This window comes from Podarcis erhardii, assembly GCF_964252035.2.
Source record: "Podarcis erhardii genome assembly, chromosome: 9".
NCBI classification, from domain to species: Eukaryota; Metazoa; Chordata; class Lepidosauria; order Squamata; family Lacertidae; genus Podarcis; species Podarcis erhardii.
The window spans coordinates 43,058,053-43,080,522 of record NC_138512.1 but is presented as its reverse complement, the minus strand read 5'-3'; the positions used below and the strand labels follow the sequence as shown (position 1 = coordinate 43,080,522).

General features: G+C 42.3%; 1 protein-coding gene across 3 annotated transcripts; it reads right to left on the bottom strand.

Moving 5' to 3' along the window:
• Positions 1 to 659: 659 nt before the first annotated feature.
• On the bottom strand, positions 660 to 22,428 carry LOC309349474 (uncharacterized protein). Of its 3 annotated transcripts, XM_081875532.1 has the most exons (9): positions 22,319 to 22,428; positions 21,500 to 21,752; positions 19,775 to 19,883; positions 15,320 to 15,416; positions 13,969 to 14,089; positions 13,019 to 13,122; positions 7,984 to 8,023; positions 2,331 to 2,395; positions 660 to 1,155 (listed from the first exon to the last, which is right to left on the bottom strand). In XM_081875532.1, exons 6-9 carry the CDS (start codon positions 13,082 to 13,084, stop codon positions 991 to 993), a joined length of 336 nt encoding a protein of 111 aa, XP_081731658.1. In that variant the 5' UTR covers positions 13,085 to 13,122; positions 13,969 to 14,089; positions 15,320 to 15,416; positions 19,775 to 19,883; positions 21,500 to 21,752; positions 22,319 to 22,428; the 3' UTR covers positions 660 to 990. The 3 variants fall into 3 exon arrangements, 2 of the variants coding, with proteins under 2 accessions (XP_081731658.1, XP_081731659.1); XM_081875533.1 differs by lacking the exon at positions 21,500 to 21,752 and having other exon boundaries at positions 22,325 to 22,380; XR_014159936.1 differs by lacking the exons at positions 660 to 1,155; positions 2,331 to 2,395; positions 13,019 to 13,122; positions 21,500 to 21,752; positions 22,319 to 22,428 and adding exons at positions 3,983 to 4,083; positions 21,834 to 22,087.
• Positions 22,429 to 22,470: the final 42 nt, after the last annotated feature.

Below are 22,470 nucleotides of genomic sequence, written 5' to 3'. Positions count from 1 at the left end.
TGTGTTTCAGGGCTGAGTCCAGTGATGATGACGATTTTTTTCCAGAGCTCTAATTAGTAAAAAACCAAGGCTTTCAAACACCCGTCTTTTGTTGCTCTTTGTCACCCTCTTCTTCATTATTCAGATTTGAAGAAGGAAGGTTGCTGCTACATTGTCACATGGCTTAATTTATTTTCTGAAATTATTGATTATATTTTCCTGTCAACGTTCAGCTGATTTCAGTAAATATTAGGCACCATATTTTTTTAAAAAAAGTTGCAAACAAGCCCACGTTCTTAGAAGTGAAGCCCTAGCAGCAAGAAAGGCATTGGTGCAAGACCAATGTACGTGTGCCACAGAATGTGCACGCAAAATTCCTTGGGTGCACAAGTCAAACTTGATGCCAAATAAAATGGCTCCATATGCACACACAGCCCCAGAAGATTCTAGGTCATGGGAACCCATTGGGTCAACTCCAGTTTGCATATATACATGTTTGTTTAAATTATTTATAACCTGCTCTTCATTATTCACACAATCCCAGAGTGAGGAATACCACTAATATACAATAAAACAATATTTCATTAAAATACTATTTAATCTAAAATCAGACAATAAACCAACAACAGAACTACATCAGCCAAGAGGAATGCTTGGAAGAATGGACACATTTCCCCCGTGGTGTCAAAATTCAATTAGTGTTGATATTGATTGCACCTGAGAATGGAGGACATGCCAGAGTCGGGTGCCACTCCTGAGAATACCCTATCATGAGTCATCACATTTCCCATCTCAGAGAATTGTGACATTGTGAAAAGGGCTGGATGGAGTCTTGTATGCTTCCTTCCAGCAACTGGTGCCAAACATATTGCTCTGCTTTCCTTTGGCCCACATCAATGAGCTCTTGTCATCTGGGCAGGCCAGGACCTCCATACACAGTTCCTGGGCTTGCACCCTGAGGATGTCACTTCAGTGCTGCTAATGCAGAAATAACAATGCAGAAGGCAGCAGTTATGAGTTACCGGTCTCTGCAGCCACAGCAGGCACTGTGATTTCCCAGTGGTTTGACTTCACCCCTGGAGGTGCACCCCATTGTCTTAAGAAAGACAGTTGCCAACATCTCTGAAACTTTTCTTGATCTTCATTCTTTTCCCAGTTTAACAAGCCATGCTGCCCCTTAAATAAGTATTACTTTATTAAGGTCATTTATTGCCTTGTATAAAAGAAGCAATGTATTATTGTCATCTTGCGTGCAGCTGGAAAATGGGTATTGATATGGAAGAAAACAAAGATCATCTCTCAGAGGGTCTCTGGTAGGAAGATCTAAGGCAAAAAAGCCCATTTAGATGCATAGTAATCTGCATTACAGAACAGAGCTTTGCAAGCAAAAACTTCAGTCAATATTTTAAATTAACCAAATATACAGTAAACAGGGTTAAAGGCAGCAAGCAATTACATTAAAAGCAGGCATAAAAAAGCAGTTGTCACTTTTATTCATCAGCCTGTTTGCCCAGAATCCAAAAGCTAACTGTTTGTGTGAACAAGACCTACTTTGTGATATAAAACATTAGTTCTTGTCATACATTCTTCTGATTATTGATAGTTGTGCTTGGGTGGCATTGATCCGAGTGGATTTCTTGCTGAACACAACATCAAAGCTTTAACACCAGACAGACTTACACTCTATTTTCAGCCAATCTCATTCTTGCATACAGGCAGTTCAAAGGTATTTCTTCCTCCCCCTCCAATACGATTAAGAAGGGCATCTGAAATAAGGCCATCACTGCCTGGACAGCATGGAGAGCTTCTATGTAGTGCTTTGTAATACAACAGCTCCCTTATGTAGCTGCAAACACTCCACACCGCCCCGTTTCAGTGACGTCTTTAGGATGATTCCGGGTCACTTTCAGGTTTGGCGCGGTGTGCTTATACATGACCGTGCACATATTGAATGTGCATAAACGGGGTGGGCTGGGTGGGCTGCCTGTATACTGAATTAAGTGATCTGCTATAGAATATTAGCAGATATACTATTGGGATTCCTTGTTACTGCAGACATATGGCTGCCATGTTTTTACTGGAATCTGTGGGACTGAAAGAGATGGACCAAGCCACTATTTAGGCATTAATGAGCTTCTGCTTCTGCTAAGATCACAAGGGAGTTCTGCAGGTTTTGCTCCTGTGCTGCCATCTCACTTCATTGTCAAAATGCAATATGTATCTATTAAAGCGCAAAGCAAGTATACTATTACAATAAGCTCATAGTGTGGACTTACCCCACTTCCATCACAAGAATGCTGCTGTAGCTCATTCAAATAGGTCGTTCCTCACGTGATCAACAAAAAGCATACCTGTAGGACAGTCTTTCCACCTATGACTTCAAGTAGTCTTACTATAAGCTCAGGGACATCGTTAGCTAAAAATGCACATACATTAAAAAATGCATAAGTGAGGGAGAACAGTTTTACATGGAAGATTTACAAGGAAGATTACAATGCCTGTCCAATCACTTCTTTGTCAAAGAATACTCACTATAAGCACATCTTAAACCCTGGCAAATTTAATTGCTCAAAGATATTGGTTGGCCAACTCACTACAAACAAAAATAGTATCACATGCATATTACTTAAATGATATTTTTATAATGGCATTTAGAATTTAAAACTATTAATGTCTTAATATTTGTGGTTGTTATTTTAAAAGTTTTATGGATGTATGGAGTGGATGTGGCTTCAAGTAAATATTTAGGTACATTGGTCAAACTGAATATTTAACATTTATGTATACTATCTGTGCAGTTTAGGATTAGACGATTAGACGATTCATGCTTGTTTGCTACTTTGGTTATTGGATATGTAGATGTGATAATTAAAAAATAAAAAGTAAAAACTCAAATGTTGTGATGCTGTGCAAATTCTTTGCTTGCCTAGCAATGTTGGGTGTGATTTTTCAGCCTTCCTTATAACTATTTCCTTTCCCTCAAGTATCCAGTGTATGTCTGTGCTTGTGTGTTCACCTAAACTTACAATGCCTGCATTACAGACAACCAAAATTGTGTACATCAGCCGGTGTGGTTTTGTGGTTAGAGTATTAGAGTGTCAGACCAGGATTCAAATCCCCACTCAACTATGAAGCTCACTGGGTGACTTTGTACCAGCCACTGCCTCTCAGCTTAATCTACTTTGCAGGGTTGTTGTGCGGATGAAATGAGGAGGGGGAAAACCATGTACACCACCTTGAGCTCCTTGGAGAAAAAAGTATGATGTAAATGCCATCAATCAATCAATCAATCAATCAATCAGATAAGTAAGCTCTTGAATGCCAAAGATGCTGCAACAAATCAGCCTTTAAGATGCTAAAGCATTCTTGTATTCTTTCATCCACATTCAATTCTCTTGAGTGTGTACTCTGAGACTCTTGGGCTGTAATCATGCGCATACCTATCCTAGATTTAGGCTGCCATCTTATGCACACACCTGGTACTCAGGGAACGAGTCCCACTGTGTATAGTGGAACTTACTTCTGAGTAAACACACTGAGGACTGTAAGTCTCGTAGAACTTGATGGGATTTAACTGCCAGATTCATGTGTATACGACTGGACTGTTGGACTCCCCTTTGCTGGCAGGAAATTAAAAGGCCAGGGAAGGGAATAGGATGGAAATCAAATTATTCTTTATAATACAGGGCTAGGCTTGTCTAGCCTTCTGCAGTTCATATATGCCTCTTGGCATAATCAAATAGTAAAGGTTATGTTACTCTTCTGCTTGGAATCAGCCTGTCAGAGAAGCCCTAACATCACTCATTAGAAGGGACAGTGCATGACCTAGTGCTAAGGTTAATGCTAATAATATGTTCTACTGGAGCCATGACTATAGTCTCTCATTACTATCTTTGGCTGATTTTTATTATTTTTTTTGGTCTTTGTCAACATAGGCATTCTAATTGCTAAACAGATTCAGCAACTGAGCTACAGTTCCTGAAACACATTCCATCTGCAGCAGCATGCCATGGGTGTGATCCATCTGGAAATGTTCTTGTGGTCCCGTCAAACGTTTTCATTCATTATGCCCAGAGATGGGCCTTTAAGCATCTCTCAAGCTAGCTGTTAGTGTGAGAGAGAAAATGGAAAGAAGACGCTTTTCACTGAATGGATGGACATTTAGGTCAATGTAATAAACAGTAATGATAAGCAAACAGTGCAATCCTATGCATGTTTACCCAGAAAACTAATTGCCAAATAAGTTGGCAGCTATAGCCTAAGCCTAAGCCAAGGGTAAAGGTAAAGGGACCCCTGACCATTAGATCAAGTCATGACCGACTCTGGGGTTGCAGCGCTCATCTCGCTTTATTGGCCGAGGGAGCCGGTACAGCTTCCGGGTCGTGTGGCCAGCATGACTAAGCCGCTTCTGGCGAACCAGAGCAGCGCACGGAAATGCTGTTTACCTTCCCGCCGGAGCGGTACCTATTTACCTACTTGCACTTTGAGGTGCTTTCAAACTGCTAGGTTGGCAGGAGCAGGGACCGGGCAACGGTAGCTCATCCCGTCACGGGGATTCGAACTGCCAACCTTCTGATCGGCAAGTCCTAGGCTCTGTGGTTTAACCCACAGCGCCACCCGCGTCCCAAGCCAAGGGTAGCCAAGTCATATATTGTTGGACTCCATCTCCTATTATTCCTACCCAACATGGTTATGGTCAGGTATGGGAGTGTTGGAGTTTGGTGGTATCTAGAGGGCCCCTAAACTGTCTACTCTGAGAAATATATGAAAACATCTGATAACTTCTTTCTTTCTTTTGCCTCTTTGATTCCATTCCAAAATCTGGGGCAGTTATTGTACTGCAGAAGTAGCCATCAGAATAACTTGGTAGAAATAAATCACTATGGAAAGGAGGCTATATAAAACCAAAGTAGTGCTATGGGGGGGTTGGGGGGGTTAGGTTGTATGCTAAGACCCTTCCGATCCCTGGATCTAGCAAGTATTAAAATCTAATCAAGGCTTCTAATTCTTGGAATAGACAGACTTGACTCCTGGTGAGGTGACAGCCTGGGTGAGGGGCCATTAAGGGGTCTCTAGGAAATGGCAAATTGGTGGAGCTCCCTCCTTTTAACTCCATTTAGTTAGAAGGACAAAGCCAGAGTTGAGAGCAGAGAGTTGCAGTGATGTCAGCAAGAGGAAAAGCAGTAAGCTGGAGAGAGAGTCAGAACAATGTTTGATTTCTGTTTAAATCCAATGCTGTGACGATGGGAGCAGCAGAACCCTTTTGGGGTGTTAATGCTGTGACCTCCTCTGTTGTAGGCTTAGGTTGTAAGGTAAAGGTAAAGGGACCCTGGACAATTAGGTCCAGTCGTGGCTGACTCTGGAGTTGCGGCGCTCATCTCGCTTTATTGGCCGAGGGAGCCCGTGCACAGCTTCTGGGTCATGTGGCCGGCATGACTAAGCTGCTTCTGGTGAACCAGAGCAGCACACAGAAACGCCGTTTACTTTCCCGCCGGAGCGGTACCTATTTATCTACTTGCACTTTGACGTGCTTTCAAACTGCTAGCATATAGCATATATTCAACACAAAAAACAGCGACAATTTGTTGTTGACAAAGGACAGCTGGACATATAAAGGGCTCCATTACCTTCAGTAGCTTAGGGCCTCATCAAACCTAAATCCGGCCCTAGTTAGAGAGAGTAAAAACTAACAATGAGACACCTATGAATCTTTCCATAAGGGAGGTGCCAGAAGAACATTGCACAATTACTCATTGTGACCTTTTGGGAACGTTCTTTGGAGAACAAATGGAGTTGCTGGCATGCAAATGCCTCTCAGGTCCCACCACTGTGTCCCTAACACCTCTTGATGTCATATGTACCCAAGGCCAGAGAAAGATCTAATAGGGTCAATGTAGTATAAGTTTGCCTGTCAGTCTCTAGAGAAAGATTGTCAAGCAAGGCCACAAGCGCAGTTTTGGGATCATACAATGAATGAAATCCATACTGACATGGAGGTCCAGAAAGCTGGCAGCAATGCACCCAAGTGGCCCACAGGCTGTCAACTGACCCATTCATTCATTAACTTTTCCCAAGGAGAGAAGGTTGGGGAGGGGCTGAAAGATCACAGAATCTAAACAGTTTTGCATATTGCAGAAACCTGCAAGAGCACTTGGGTAAATGTTACTTGGTGCATCACAGCCCACAGAACATTGCAGAGCAGGCATTTTCTCCCATTGACTCAGCTAAGAAATATTTTCAAAAGTGCATATCCAGTGTGCATACAAATGCATATACAGTGGTACCTCGGGTTAAGAACTTAATTTGTTCTGGAGGTCTGTTCTTAACATGAAACTGTTCTTAACCTGAGGTACCACTTTAGCTAATGGGGCCTCCTGCTGCCGCCGCGCCGCCGGAGCACGATTTCTGTTCTCATCCTGAAGCAAAGTTCTTAACCCGAGGTACTATTTCTGGGTTAGTGGAGTCTGTAACCTGAAGCGTCTGTAACCTGAGGTACCACTGTATTGGAGATAATAACATACAAAAATGCATTATGTTACGGAAAGAATGCTTTGCAAAAGTATTAGAAGAACTGTGCACTGAGATGACGGTGGATTTCCATGAGGACTTCTTCAAAAGTTGCAGATTGATGCCGAAATTGGGAAGGACTGAAGACCAGAAGAAGATGAGAAACGAGAAGAAACAGAACTTGATGGATTTGCCTATTCCAAGTCAGGAGGATGGCTCTGCAACACAGCCCTATATTGCACCAGCCACTCCTGTTCTCTGACCAATAGATGGATCATCAGACTACATAGAAGTTCCGAGACCATATCCAGGATGTTCAAAAGAATAATAAAAAAGAGGGTCAACATCCAATAAGCGATTCATTTTAACACTCCCTTGAGGACATTCATTACCACGTCTTGCCCTTATACGCTCCCAAAGTAAGTTCTGTCTACAGACTATGCTTGGTTTTACCTTATTTTGGTTAATGCATGCCCAAGGAAGGTCTGTTCCCTTCCCTTAACCTGAGCATGTGCCTTCCACCTGAATAAGCAGAATCTCCTCCCTTATTTTATCAATTATTTGCGACCTTTTCCCATTTGAAAAAAGGTCATTGATGTAGCGGGCAGGTTTCACTTCCTTTGGTGACTGGAGTGAGAAGGAGAAACAAACAAACAAACAAACAAACAGATGAAAAGTCCCAGCCGATCCCCACCCCCACTTTCTACCTTGTTAGAAGTGACATCACTGTACATTAAAGACCTCATATCTCCGTTCATATTAAAATCCCTGTCACTTCTCTTGCTCCAGGGCTGTAAATCTGCCACAGTGGCCTGTGCTTGGGGAGCTTTCATTATGGAAATAGGAAGATAAGGACTCCACTCCTATGTTACAAGGGGAAAGATGCACAGCTGCAAAGAGGTTACTTTAAAATTACATGTTTGCATTTTCTTAACTCTTCTATTATCTTGTTAGGGCAATTTTTCAGGAGATATCTCTAAATGTAGAAAACTCTCTCTCTGTGTGTGTGGTTTTTCTTTTTTAAAAAAACTTTGTTTAAGAGCCAGAGGAATAAAGCATGAATATACAGGGCAGTAAAATGTATTAGTGCATACATTTTTAACTTGCTCATGCAGTAAATCATTAGCCTTTCCCATTGACTTTAGGCCGCCAGCCTCAAAAGAAATGACATACAATAATTTAACCTGTTTCCCCCACTCTCTTTTCATATTTAAATCACACGTAAAACCAAACCAAACCAAAAAACCTGTGTGGCCTCTAGGAAATGGCTATAACAATATTCAACTATTATACATGCTATAAAGGAATCTGATAGCAAAATTCCTTCTGAGAAGTAATAAAAATATAAATAATGTATCAGTTTCTGTCTCATGGCATTGTCAGGCTTCTAGTAAAGCTCACCTGCTTTTGTGCTTTCAATAAACTGATTGGGAATGACTTTACAAAAGCAAAATGAAACATAAAAGATTCAAAGCCCTGCCTGAGCTGTTGACTCACCTTTTAGCAATTCAGTTACGTCAGCCTCAGTTCCCGAACTCTAAAATGGGAATAAAAGTTACTGACTTTAATAATAATAATAATAATAATAATAATAATACCCTGCCCCCTTTTGGCTGAATTTCCCCAGCCACTCTGGGCAGCTTCCAGCAATATATATATATATATAATAAGATGTCAGCTAAAAACTTCCCTGAACAGGGCTGCCTTCAAATGTTTCCTAAAAGTTGTGTAATTCGTTTTCTCCCTGACATCTGATGGGAGGGCATGACTTTCTAAGGTTGGTATGGAAAAAATACTGAAACCCATCTGTACTTAGATTTTTTTTGTTTTGTTTTAAGGAGAATACATAGTCCTAGGTAATAATTAAGGACATGATTCAATCAGATTAATCACTTTTTGTTACACTGACTTTAATGCAATAAGTTCAAGCCAATTGAATTTAATGTAATTTTAAAGTGTCTAATTGTGCAGTCCTTACTCTCCAGCATTGTAATGTGTGTTAAGGGCACACACTTACATATCTTTTCAGTAATTAACCTGCAACAACAAAAAGTACGGGTGGAGGTTCCCACGTCTGTATCATTCTCCCACAGCCTCAAGTCCTCAGATGCTATTGAACTACAACTCCCGTAATCCCCAGCTAAGGATGGAAGAGAAATTTATTCAGCCTTCATTTTAAAGTCAATTGACCTCATTTGCTGATCCTGGACCTATATGCAGATCCAAATAAAGCTGTCAATCAGATTATGCTCTTTGACTTTCATGATGCACTTTCAGTTCAAGAAATGCACGCAAAAATGCATATTTTATGAGGAATGTTTTATAGATATTTATTTGCAAGTGTACTTCTAAACTGCCTATTCATTGAAAAAAAAAAAAAAAGAAAGCATGGTGGTGTGCAATAAAATCATTAAAACACCATAAAATTATCGAACTGTAATGTGCAGAACAAATGACCAGCTCTGAATCAAATTAATTATTTAGAAATGCTTGGCGAAACAGAAACATTTTCAGCAGGCAGAAAAACATCAGAATCTGGGGAAGGGCATAGCTCAGTGGTAGAGCATTTCCCCTGTATGCAGGAAGTCCCAATTTTCATCTCCGACATCTAGGACTGAGAGAGACTCCTGCTTAAAACCATGGAGAGTCACTGCCAATCAGTGTAGACAATACTGAGCTAGATAGACCAATGGCATAACTCAGTATAAAACAGTTTCGTATGTTCCTAGAATTCTGGGTGCTTGCCTAATTTCAGCGGCAACATTGTTCCAAAGTATGGGTGCCGCACTGCTCTAAAAGCCATATTTTGTATAGAAACTAATTGAATATGTGGCAACCATGGAACAGTACAAATATGTGTTCACTGGGAGGTGTGTGCATTGACCAAACTCTGTATTTTGGGGAAGAATATGTATAAACTGTTGACCACCTTAAGCTGCTTTGGGAGGAAGGGCTGGATAGATAGATTAGATAGATAGATAGATAGATAGATAGATAGATAGATATAGATAGATAGATGTACAGTTTTAAATGTGTATTTTTCGTGCATCTTTTCATTTGTTTGTTGTTGTTTAGTTGTGTCTGACTCTTTGTGACGCCATGGACCAGAGCATGTCAAGCCCTCCTGTCTTCCACTGCCTCCCGCAGTTTGGTCAAACTCATGCTGGTAGCTTCGAGAACACTGTCCAACCATCTCGTCCTCTGTCGTCCTCTTCTCCTTGTGCCCTCCAGTGTGGTGTAGTGGTTAAGAGCGGTAGTCTTGTAATCTGGAGAACCAGGTTCGTGTCTCCATTCCTCCACATGCAGCTGCTGGGTGACCTTGGGCCAGTCACACTTCTTTGAAGTCTCTCAGCCCCACTCACCTTGTTGTGGGGGAGGAAGGGAAAGGAGAATGTTAGCTGCTTTGAGACTCCTTAAAGGGAGTGAAAGGTGGGATATCAAATCCAAACTCTTCCTCTTCTTCTTCTTCTTTCCCAACATCAGGGTCTTTTACAGGGAGTCTTCTCTTCTCATGAGGTGGCCAAAATATTGGAGCCTCAGCTTCATGATCTGTCCTTCCAGTGAGCACTCAGGGCTGATTTCCTTAAGAATAGATAGGTTTGATCTTCTTGCAGTCCATGGGACTCTCAAGCATCTCCTCCAGCACCATAATTCAAAAGCATCAATTCTTTGATGATCAGCCTTCTTTATGGTCCAGCTCTCACTTCCATACATCACTACTGGGAAAACCATAGCTTTAACTATACGGACCTTTGTTGGCAAGGTGATGTCTCTGCTTTTTAAGATGCTGTCTAGGTTTGTCATTGCTTTTGTCCCAAGAAGCAGGCGTCTTTTCATTTGTTTAGTCTGCCAAATAAAAAATAAATAAAATGTGGAGGGATGAAACAGACCTATAACTTAAACGAACACAGGAAAGAGATAGGGAGAGTCCTCTATCCTTATCCTCAGCCAGTATTGGCCGATGGTGAGGGGTGCTGAGGGTCAGTTTACTTGTGTTAAGTGGTTTAGAGTCACTTCTACAAATAAAGTGACTTACTTGCTTGACTGATTGTAATATTGATAACCCACCCTTCACCAGCAAGCTATCCTAAGGGACAACAATAACTATACATGGTAAATACACCATAAAACCAACCAATCAAAAACTTTAGCACCCAAGTAATATCTAAGGACTAGGGCTTTTTTTTCCACCTGGAACTCACTGGAATTCAGTGATGCCACCTCTCTGGTGAGTGCCATTGCCATTATAAGAGAACAAGGGCGGCATCCACGGTGAGTTCCGGCACCTCTTTTTCTAGACACTGTCCCTTCAGATATTGCTTGGGATTGGACTCCCAAGTCCTATTTCAACAATCTAACCACTATATCAAAGTGGCTTGCTTGTTGCACACAAGTCTGAGCATTACAGTGGTACCTCGTGTTACATACACTTCAGGTTACATACGCTTCAGGTTACAGACTCCGCTAACCCAGAAATAGTGCTTCCGGTTAAGAACTTTGCTTCAGGATGAGAACAGAAATTGTGCTCTGGCAGTGCAGTGGCAGCGGGAGGCCCCATTAGCTAAAGTGGTGCTTCAGGTTAAGAACAGTTTCAGGTTAAGTACGGACCTCCAGAACGAATTAGGTACTTAACCCGAGGTACCACTGTACATGCATACCAGCCTTTTGTTCAAAGAGCTCTTGGTAGTATATTACACTCCCAGACTCCCCAATGTTATCTTCACAACTTCCCTGTAAATAACGTTAGGCTGAGGGAAAGTGACTGACCCAAGATTGCCCAGTTAACGTCCCAGTTGAGCAGCAGTGTGTAAGGTTCTGGGGGTCTTGAGCTGGAGATTCTTGCAACAGGACCAAGTCACTATACTTCCTGCACTGCAGGGGAGATTCCTGTCAACCTGACCTCTGCTGCTCTGCAGCCCTAGAAAGTCAAAATGTCACCAGCCTGCCACTGTCTCTTTCTGACTTCCCCCAGCTCCACTCTTCCTCTGACATAGGTGTTTGAACTTTGGGTTCAAGGTCAACAGTCAAATCACTATACTCCACAGGCCCAGGTTGTAAAACAGGCCTCCCTTGTATTGTTGAAGAACTTAAAAGAACAATAACAACCTTCATGGGTGTAGCCGGGATTTTTGTTGGGGGAGGCAGGACTTGATTAGGAGGACAGGACTTGTGTTGATGGGGGCAAAACGGACGAGGTTGGTTGGTTAGTTAAGAATTTATATTGTTTTACTCGATTTAGGGGAGCACCTGCCCCGCCCCCGGCTACACCCATGACAGCCCTAGTCTTTCAAAAGCAGTTAGCAAACTTTTAGCTGTCCTGATCCAGAGTCCAGTGAGTCCTGCATAGAGGATCTGCATAGAAAGATTTAAGTATGCATTTCAGAACATGGAGCAACCAAGCCCTGATATGGGAACCCATGGAAAGATCCATGCATTCATTGGATTTCTTGTCACCAGAAAATAGCTGTGTTTAGCCATTTTTAATATTCATTTTAGAGTATATTTCTTGCCCTCATCCCAAGAGCACATTTGCCTCATTTTACCCTCCAAACCAACTTCTGAAGTGAATTAGACTAAGAATCTGTGATTTTCACTAGGACACACCATAAGATTCATGTCTGGATAGTAATTTTGTCCAAGAAATTTTGAGCATGATATTACCACATTTGCTTTGAATAGCCTAAGCATAATTGTAGTAATTGTAGACAAAACTAGCTACATTAAAGAGCAATATAAGTAACAGTAAACATTGCATTTTTCATAAGCCAAGTCTAAACTAAAGCAAAGAATGAAAATAAACATTTTCAACAAAAGGGGGAGAATAGTATCTACAATGAACTTTTGTTTCAAAAACCTGATTTGTTGCTAGGGTTAGCTCTTCTACATGACAAAATCAATTCTACTTTGATGAAATTAAAAGCAGAAGGGAAAACAATGTGCAGTTTACAAGACAGTCTAAGCTGATGTTTGTGCAGAGAATCAATGCTTTTTGGGTAAAGGCTAATTTAATAATATATTAGATTCAGTAATTGGAAACATGGATGGAGAATAACCATTTCTGGTTATAGGCTGCTTGTTTGACAATGATACAGCTTTAATTCAAGACCTTGAAATTGACACACCCTGAAATTGATCCATATAGTTAAAAATTTATAATAAAACTGGAAAATTGTCCAGTGATGTAATCACTCCCCCCCCAAAAAAAGGCTAACATGAAATACAGCTTCTCTATATTAGATATGGGCTTGAAACCACACAATTGCCACGATTTGGCAAGAGTGATGCAAAAGCAGAAACCAATTTTCATTCCTGACTAGACTACCCCCTGCTAGAAATATCAAACAAGGATGAGTAAGAACTGTGTATCCAGCACTTTCACATGGCACATCTGTATTGAAGAGACACTGCCAAACAAATAATAAGGATGGACATCTCTGGCAGCACTAATAATCTGTGGTGGGGTCAAAGAAACAAGACTGGAGACTGGACTGAGTCCTTTTCTTGCTTCCCCATTCCCCATATATTTGCTTACAGCTTCAAACAACCTTGTCCCATCCTTCCTCATTGGTGATCCTTGGGTGTGATCCTTTGCCAACATCTTAGGACTGGGACCAGTGTCTTCAACTCCAGCGCACACTGTAAAAGAGCCAATATGAGTTGGGTGTGTGAATACTCACACACTATTAGACAACCCAAATGGTGTGGCAAACAGTAGCATATCATGCTAGCTGTGGAGTCTTTGGAGTGCTGGAAGAGGGGTAGCCAATGTAATGTCTTCTAAATGTTGTTGGACTACAACTCTCACTGTTCCTGAACACTGGACATGTTGGCTGGGGTTGATGGGATTTGTAGTCCAACAGCATCTGGAAGGCATCACACTGCCCCCCCCCCCGTTTTACATACATCCCCGTTTTACATACATCCTGATATCACATTGTGGCCAGAGTTGGTCTGTTTCAGAACTTGCCAAAGCCCATGCCTGGCTCTATAAAGTTCACACCTGCCACCCACTTGTTCAGTTTCTTAAGACCTTGCTTGTTTTCAGCAATACTTTTCTAGTCATGGCCAATAATTGTGATTCGTAAGATCAGATAGTCCTGCTGACAATTACTAGGACACTAGCCTAAAAGCTCCTCAATAGATTGATAGGTTAGGAAACTGCAGCAAAAACATGTTTGTCAATTATCGCCATATATTAAGTTTACCGAACCAGTCAAATCTCCAGCACAAGAGGTTTCTAGCTTAGTTCTCTCTACCTTCTGCACTGGCAGAACGAGTCCACTCGAGACCCCTGTCTGAGCATACGGACCCTTTCCTATCACGACAGTGATTTTGGCTTGCTGTTGAGGATGCTTTTGTTGTTTGCCTTTGGGTTGTGAATACTGAAGTGCAATCTTTCTCCTAATTCTGAAAATTTGTCATGGACCAGAGCCCTATGTTTGTCCGTGGAAGCACTGTGCAATGGTACACAGTGGGGAATACCTGTATCCACTTATGGAGGGAGATAAGTCTGTCTTGGGTTGGTGTCATCACTGGCTCGAGGCTGGGGTGGTAATTGCTGTCAGATGAAGAAGAGAAAGGGGAGCCCATTGTGGGGAACAGGCTGAGAAGGAGGAAGCAGAAAGATGTTCTTAGTTGCTGCCCTTCAGTAATGTTATACTTCCCCCAGAAACATGGCCTCCCCAATGAATCCTGGAAAAAGTAGTTTGTTACGGCTGCTGGGAACTGCAAACTGCATTTCTCAGGATTCTTTGAGAGAGGCAATGTGCCTTACATATGTGTAAGTGTATAGTGTATGTATAGTGTGGAGGTGACCAAATTCTGAAGTCTTTTACAGTCTACTGTCTTCACAACAGCCCTGTGAAATACTGTAGATCACAGCACAATTTTAGCAGAACGATAAAAAGATCAGTACTAACACCTTCAAGACTAACAAATTTATTATGACACACGCTTATTTAGGAGTTAAAGCCCGCTTCATCAGATTGCATCATTTTTTGGTAATCCATGAAAACTTATGTAATGATACATTTACTTTTAATGTGCTTTAAAGCTGTGGTGCTTTAAATCCCAAATGTCATTCAATAGACATTTCTATTCATGTCTACTCAACAGCAAGTCCTACTGAGTTCAATGGGGCTTGCTCCCAGGTAAAGGAATGAAGGAACTGCAGCCCTAATTAAATTGATAACTATGGCTAGGGCTTAATAACTGTAAAAACATTATGTTTTTTGTTCTGTTATGCTATCCCAGCCTTTGTAATAGCATGAGCTACAGATAAAACAAATACAACCCTGAAACACATTTTTAATCCTCTGTACAGCTCCCATTGATCTATGAAAAAGGCTTCATTATAAGTAGTTGGGGGTGAGAGGACTTCTTATGTTTCATTGTTTTGTACTTCGGTAAAAGGAGAACAAGAGAAAGACTGTCAAATATCACTTTATGTTTTACAGTTGGCCATAAATTTTTAATTGGGTCTTCTGCACAAGGATTCTGAAATTGTTCCTCTTTTAACGCTCCACAGTAGGTAAATGTTCCATTGTCTGGATTTCCATCATTAAGCTCAATTGACAAAGGCCAATGCAACTCTCGTCATTGTAACTTTGTAACCATTTATGTTTGAGGTGAAGATGTTAATATGGAAATTTTGTGAGCTAGGAATGGCTATGAACTCTATCATTCTGATTTATCCCCTTTCAACTAATGCCCACTCTAAAGGAAACTTCCAATAGTTTATATCTCAAGGCCAGCACCAGAGCAGATGTATGAAATTTGGAATGTTGGACATAAACTTTTATTACCAAAATTATAAATAATTTCTGCCACTTACAATGTTCACCTTTCAAGTTCATCTTGATTAAAAGACAAGGGCGGCTTCTGTCTGATTCCAATGAATAATAACACCAGGAAAGCTTTGCCATGGTACACTGTAAAGAAATTTACAGAAGCAATGGTACATAGAATCTACCTGATCTGATCTGAATCTGCCTTCCACCTATATAGGTTAAACACTTTAAAAAGATACCAGGCTGCAACGTTCAACTTGTTCAAAAATGCATGTAAGGCTATTTGTGACTGAATCATTTCAATGCTGTGGTCATACTTGTGTAGTGAACATAGATCGGCTTTATTTTCACCTCCAGAGTTTTGAACTGTTTAAACACGTCCATTAATTATGGATTACGTAAACTCTTTGAAGACTGTATCTTTGAGGTCATTTAGATTTTGTCACTCAGGAAATGTAGCATTCTTAGGTTGCCCATTAACAGATGTGATTACATGATCTTCGAGGATATATAAAGATGGAATTTAACCATCTTAGGAGTTTTAATTTTCATCTGCTGTTTCCATCCTACATTTGTTAATAATTAATATCCACTCCTCTTGACTGGTAAGAGAGATAAGGCATACTTGCCTGTTGATCCAATGTTTTCTGAGATACTTCAGATTAATCATTTTAATTCACCTTTGCTGTAGTATTCCAAAGAACTGCAAATGGTCTAGGTCATCCAGTGCTTGCATATACTTCAGTTAAAATTACAGCTACCTACTTTTACTTTGTATGTCTCAGACACAGCATCATTTGTGTATTATCTGAATGTTTTGAATGTCTCCTAGCCATTGAGATAAATGTACTTGTACATAACTTTTTGTAAAGTCTGCTACTAGCATGTTTTATCTGCAATCCTATACACACTATTTTGAAGTTAGCCCATTGGCCTGTGCTATAGTTTGTGGGGTGCCTGGACTCCCTTTCTAATTGCTGGACCTCCATTTCTAATCCCTGGGTGCCAGACCCTGAGTTTGGCTTTGCAAAATACAGGCCAATCCAATCCTCCAGTGTTCAGGCCAGCCTCAATGTCCAGGTCGTTAAGCAAATGAAGGCAGGGTGTTGACCCATCAAGGAAGCCATCAACAAGGCAAAGACTATCTGGAAGCAGGCAGGTGGAGCCCAGCCATGGGCTGAGAGATAGGTAGCAGGAGACAAAAGGCAGAGTTGCAGGAGTGAAGGGCAGAACTGGAGTGGGCGAGGATGTAAGCTGAAGGAGAGTTTGTTGCATTTGGCAAGGAGTTTGCGAGCTGGAGAAAGAGGACTCAGAGCAGCATGGGGCTGGCAGTTTTGGATTAAACATTGCAGCCATGAGAGAGACAGAACCTGCTTTGAGTAGAATGCTTTGAACCCCTACATTGCAGGCCCGGGTGTACAGTGGTGCCTCGCAAGACGAAATTAATTCGTTCCGCGAGTCTCTTCGTCTTGCGGTTTTTTCGTCTTGCGAAGCACGGCTATTAGCGGTTTAGCGGCTATTAGCGGCTTAGCGGTTTAGAAAAAGGGGGGGAGGGAAAAAACTCGCAAGAACTCGCCCGATGTTTCGTCTTGCAAAGCACCTCAAAAGACAGAAAACTCTTTCGTCTAGCGAGTTTTTCGTCTTGCGAGGCATTCGTCTTGCGGGGCACCACTGTATATATGTGTAAATAAACCATATAGCATAAAGACACCAGTGTCTCCACTGTGCCTCATTTCCAAAGGAAACATGAACCCTGGGTGCCTGTAACCCTGGAATCTTGCACAGCTGTGGAGATTGGGGTGGTGTATAACAACCTGCATAGAATGTACTTTGAATTAAATATGCATAGGATTGTGCTGTTAAGTGAACTTTGGCGATCCTCCTTTTCATCAAAGGACGATTAAGCAGGCTCATTTCACATGCTTCTTACCCTACAGCTAAACCCTTGGCAATGTAGTTGCACCAATGTATTTGGTGTTGGACTTGTAGTGTTTTTAATTTCAGGGAAGCTGACTTCCGGTAGTGCAGGGGTAGGGAACACATGGCCCTCTAGGTCTTTCGCACTGGTCATGCTGAGTGGGGCTGATGGGTCTTGGGCGTCTAGCAACTCTGAGCAAGTAGATTATGTGAAAGACCTTAGAGAGCTGCTACAATCTTAATAATACTGGGCTGGCTGGTATGAAGGCATACCATACCATAGGCAGCTTCCTATGTTCTTATGATGATGCTTACCATGCCTTCCCAAGTTTCAGCATCATAATTTGCCCTCTGAATGATACTGGAGGGATTTGTTCCCTTTGCTGCACACATCATGCAGAAATTCACAGGAAATATACCTCTCAAGTACGTAGCAGTAACTGTAGCAGGAAGACGAAGAGCAAATGAGTTGAGCTTCATTATACAGGTGCTAATGGAAGATTTCCCATTGTTTTTAGTTGTTCAGGCTTTAGATGGAATTGTTGAGAGGAAGCATGCAGAGTGAAGATACAGTTCACAATGTGATATTCCCTTGCCCTTTCCAGTGCTAAACATTCAACCACGGCAGAAAGGATACCTGTTATTTACAAATGTCAACACTAAAAGCACCATCGCAAATATTGCCAAATAGTGTTTTTGAAAAAAACAAAAACAGAGCCTTGCTTTCCAAAGGAAAGGCTGAATGAATTTGGATTACAATCCCTCCAATGGAAGTTTGAGGATGCTATGGGGATGAATGTATTGTTACCCTGCCTTTTCTGTGAATGACTCCTGTGGTCAAGGGCAAGCTTTTTATATACCATATACATCAAAGCACTTATCAAATATAAGCCTGGTGATATCTAACATTCAATTTAAGTATTACCCACTAGCAAGAAAGTGTATTCTACGTAAGAGAGAACGTGCTGGAGACATATTCATACTGGGCTGGCACTGGCAGGTGAGCTTTGTTAGGACTATGACAGGAAGGCATTAACATCTCCTGCTATCTATTCCACTGTCTTCATGAGAAGTGCAAGCCAAAGGAATTCGTGTAGCTGAAAATACGTTTCATCCACCTTTTCCAAAATAGGTTTTGGAAAAGATTATGGAACCCAAGAAATATTTATCATGCATTTTTTTCATGATTTTTTTTTTTTTATTAATGAAACATACAGTACAGAATGTACGATACAAAAAATGAGCTGAGCCAAACTGAAACTGTGCAGGAATAACTCAATCACCCCAGCAAAAATAAAACTTTAAGTACTGCCCTGTTCATGGGGATAATGGTAGAGCTTTCACAACTGTCCTGGGTTACCTGTTAAACCTATGGGAAACAATGAACATATTTTGCATGCCCTTCTACTTGTACTAACTAGAGCAGGGCTCACCGACATGGCACCTTCGAGTACACAAAAACCAAATACGTCTTCTCTGGCACCCAGAGGGTCCTCTTCTCGGCTGAAATGAGGTTTGAAAGATACATTCTACTGTAGTGAGTAGCAAAGGTGTGCTTGGCTGCGGCGGTGGAGGTGTATGTGTGTGTCTGTCTCTGTGTGTGTGTGCAGTGCCCACAATTTCTCTGGATGGCTAATTGGACCACAGGTCCAAAAAGGCCAATCCAGAGGACTGATACAGGTTTGCATGGATACCCTTTGGCTAGCAAAGAGTGGATGAGCTGACCCAGCTTATCAGAACACCCCTATCTCCCAACATGCGCTAAACAGACATGCCGTCTGTCATTTTGTACTACATAATCCAACTTATGCAGAAACTTTGCTGAAATTTCTGGGAAATTTGGGGAAGGGGCATAGCTCAGTAGGAGAGTACCTGCCTTGCAAGCAGAAAGTCCCAGATTCAATCTCTTAACATCTCTAGGTAGGGCTGGGAATGAAAGGTTAAACGACCCTTGGACAGTTAAGTTCAGTCGAAGGCGACTATGGGGTTGCAGTGCTCAGTTCGCTTCAGGCCAAGGGAGCCAGCGTTTGTCCACAGATAGCTTTCCGGGTCATGTGGCCAGCATGACTAAACTGCTTCTGGCACAACGGAACACCATGACAGAAACCAGAGCATACAGAAACGCCGTTTACCTTCCTGCCACAGCGGTACCTATTTATCTACTCACATTGGTATGCTTTCGAACTGCTAGGTTGGCAGAAGCTGGGACAGAGCAATGGACGCTCACCCTGTTGCGCAGATTCGAACCGCTGACCTTCCTATCGGCAAGCCCAAGGGGCTCAGTGGTTTAGGCCACAGCGCCACCCGGTCCCCTAGGGCTGGGAATACCACCAGCCTGGTCAGCTGCTTCCAGTCTGTGTAGAGAATACTGAGCTTGATGGAGTTGGGATCTAACTCAGTATAAAGCAGCATTCTATGTTCCTAAATAAACTGAAGTTGTGCAGAAGTTGTGGTTTTATGCAAGATACCTTCCCAGCTGCTAATGCCTTGTTTTTGAAGACCAATTTTCTTTGAAAACCATTTAAACAATACAAAAACCATTGTCTCTGCTTCCTCTTCTGGCCAGACATAAAACTGCTCACCTCTTTTGAGTGTTTACTCTTGTCTCCCCTTGACATCTGTCCTCTGGAGAGCATAGCTACAGCCATCCCAGCACTCAAAATGTACTTCCTGCTTTGCTTGGCAGAGGAACTAAACAAAATTAATGGAAATTGCGTACTAAACAAGAAATATTTTCAGTTCATGCATCAAGAGGCAGCAGTTATGTAATGGAGAACAAAGGGTATGCAGATAACAAGCATTAAGAACTAGTTCCCTGCCCTAACTTCCCTCTGTTTCTGTGGGTAATGTGTTGCTGAGCTGGCTACCTCTCATTTCCCTCACCTGGTCCATTCCACATAACATTTGCCAAGAACTCATGCTGCCATTTAAATCAAGATTGGCCAAGGAAGTCATATGAGAAAAACACATTTGTCTATTCCTGTAAAATATGCAATATGATGGGTTAGCGGGTGTTCAAGACTGGTTTTGACACTACAGGTATTTTATTTTTCATCCAAGAGCCAAAACCTTAAAATTGGAATGTAAAATATGTCACATGAAACCTTACAGCTTATAGAGTCTAGGCAGCTGTTTGACCACTTCATATCTTCTGGCTTGAAAATCATCAAAATATATTTTTGGCTCCTTCCCTTAATATATAGGAGTCCTCAATCTATGTTTTTAAAACTTCAACCAGGTTGAAATAAAAAGAAAAGCAGACCAGATATTTTTCCAGGAGAGTTGTGTGAATTAGGAACATAGGAAGCTGCTTTATACTGAGCCAGACTATTGGTCAATTTAGCCCAGTATTGTCTACACTCACTGGCAGAGGCTCTCCAGGATTTCAGTCAGGGGTCTCTCTCAGCCTTACCCGGAGATGCCAGGGATTGAACCTGGGACTTTTGATGCTCTACCCACCCATATCTCCATGTGCCTTATGTGCATGTTCTCATTTCTCTAGCTCCAGCACATAATGGGAGCTGACAGTCTCAGGGTCCCATCAAACAAGTGACACACCTGTTGAGAGTTCAGACTAAGAAGTGGGGGGAGGTTGTTTGAAAAGCAATAGGCAAAGTCACTCCTGAGCATCTTCTGCAACATTTTTTAAACTGTGCTGTTTTCTACTCCTGGGTCTGCCAAGAGTCACTAGATTCTGCAGCTGAATTGGCCCTCTCTGGACTCCACCTCCAGACCCTAGCCAGTACCAGAATCCATTAATTTCAGGAGTCTGCAACTCTAGTTGCAATTCACAAGCTGTACGCTCTGCCTCCTGAGAAATAGGCTGCAGTCTCAAGTGCACTTAGATGCTCCACTGAATACAGCAGGGCTTATTCTGATGCTGCTTAACACCATATATTTAAAGAAGATTCAAACCACATTTAACCCCTCAAATAATTCTGAGCACTGTAGTTTAAGGGTGCCGGGAACTGCAACTTTTCTTACAATTCTACAGTTCCCAGGGCTCGTGCAGGGTGCACTTTGAACGTGCTTTAAAGTTATGTCTATGCAGCCTGAGTAAACATGTGCAAACCTTTATGCACATATTTTGCAAAGGAAATCTTGCCAAACCCAGTGGGGCATTTTTGAGTGACATGTTTAGGCACAAGCCGATAACAGGGATTTCTGAACAGCTCACCCTAGCGGCAGGGCTGGCTCAAGACTTTTTGTTGCCTGAGGCAAAGAACAAGGCAGCACCTCTATTACACAGAGGGCCAATTGGATTGGCAATTGAATCTTATTGATGGTGGATGAGGCCAAAAGCTTACCTAGTCCCTGTAGTGTAGGGGCAGGGGTGGCGAGCCGACCTGGGCGCAGGGGGGGGGGCTGTAGGTCAACATGGTGGCTGCTGGGCATTGGGGGCTGGACTGCTGGGCAGCAGAAGAGATGCAGGGCGGCATGGCAGTTGCTGGGTGTCTCCGCCGCTGTAGGTGGGTAGAGCCACTGCCGGGCCCTCAAAACACCAGCTACGTAAGTTTTGGCTGTTTATCCTAATAAAGCTCAACAATTGTGTCAGCTCCCCTAAAAAAAAGCTCATGTTGTACTCATAGTGGCCAATCATATGCTTATAGGAAGCCCACAAACATGTTTTCCAATACTGACAATGGGCTAGTGTTGTCCACCAATGAGGTCATCAGAGGGCACTGGAGAGGCCACCCCCTGGTGCCTTGCCAGCACCTGCTGCTTGAGGCTGTTGCTCTACTCTGCCTAATGATAGGGGGGCAAATTCTATGCAGAGGGGCCAAATTCTGCCTGGAGAAAGCACCAGCGCATCCCACCCAGTTGCAACATGTTTTCTGGCAACTCCGAAGCAAAAGGCGTTTTCTTACATGGGACTCTTCCAAGGTTTGCTATTTCTATTAAGGCAGTTGCGTTTGGGCAAAAGTTTCCTGCACTGCAGGGGGTTGGTCTAGATGACCCTCGTGACCCCTTCCAACTTTACAGTTTTATTATTATAATACTTGGGACCGGCAGCAACAACATCCCGATTTGAAAACAAAGGCACAGCTCGCTTCTTATCGCTGCACGCGCGTATTTATTTCACTAAAACAAAAGCTTATGAACTCCTCCCTCGCGGCTTCTCCTACCTATACCGTTAGCAGGGCGGGACTCTCTCAAAGGGAGCCCTACAGCCCGATCCCCTGCGTGCGTCGCCTTTCCTCGGAAATAAACCCGATTTAAGTCCAACGGGACTCCTTCTCTCTAGCCTTAAGGAAAGAACTCCGCCCTGCTTTTGAAA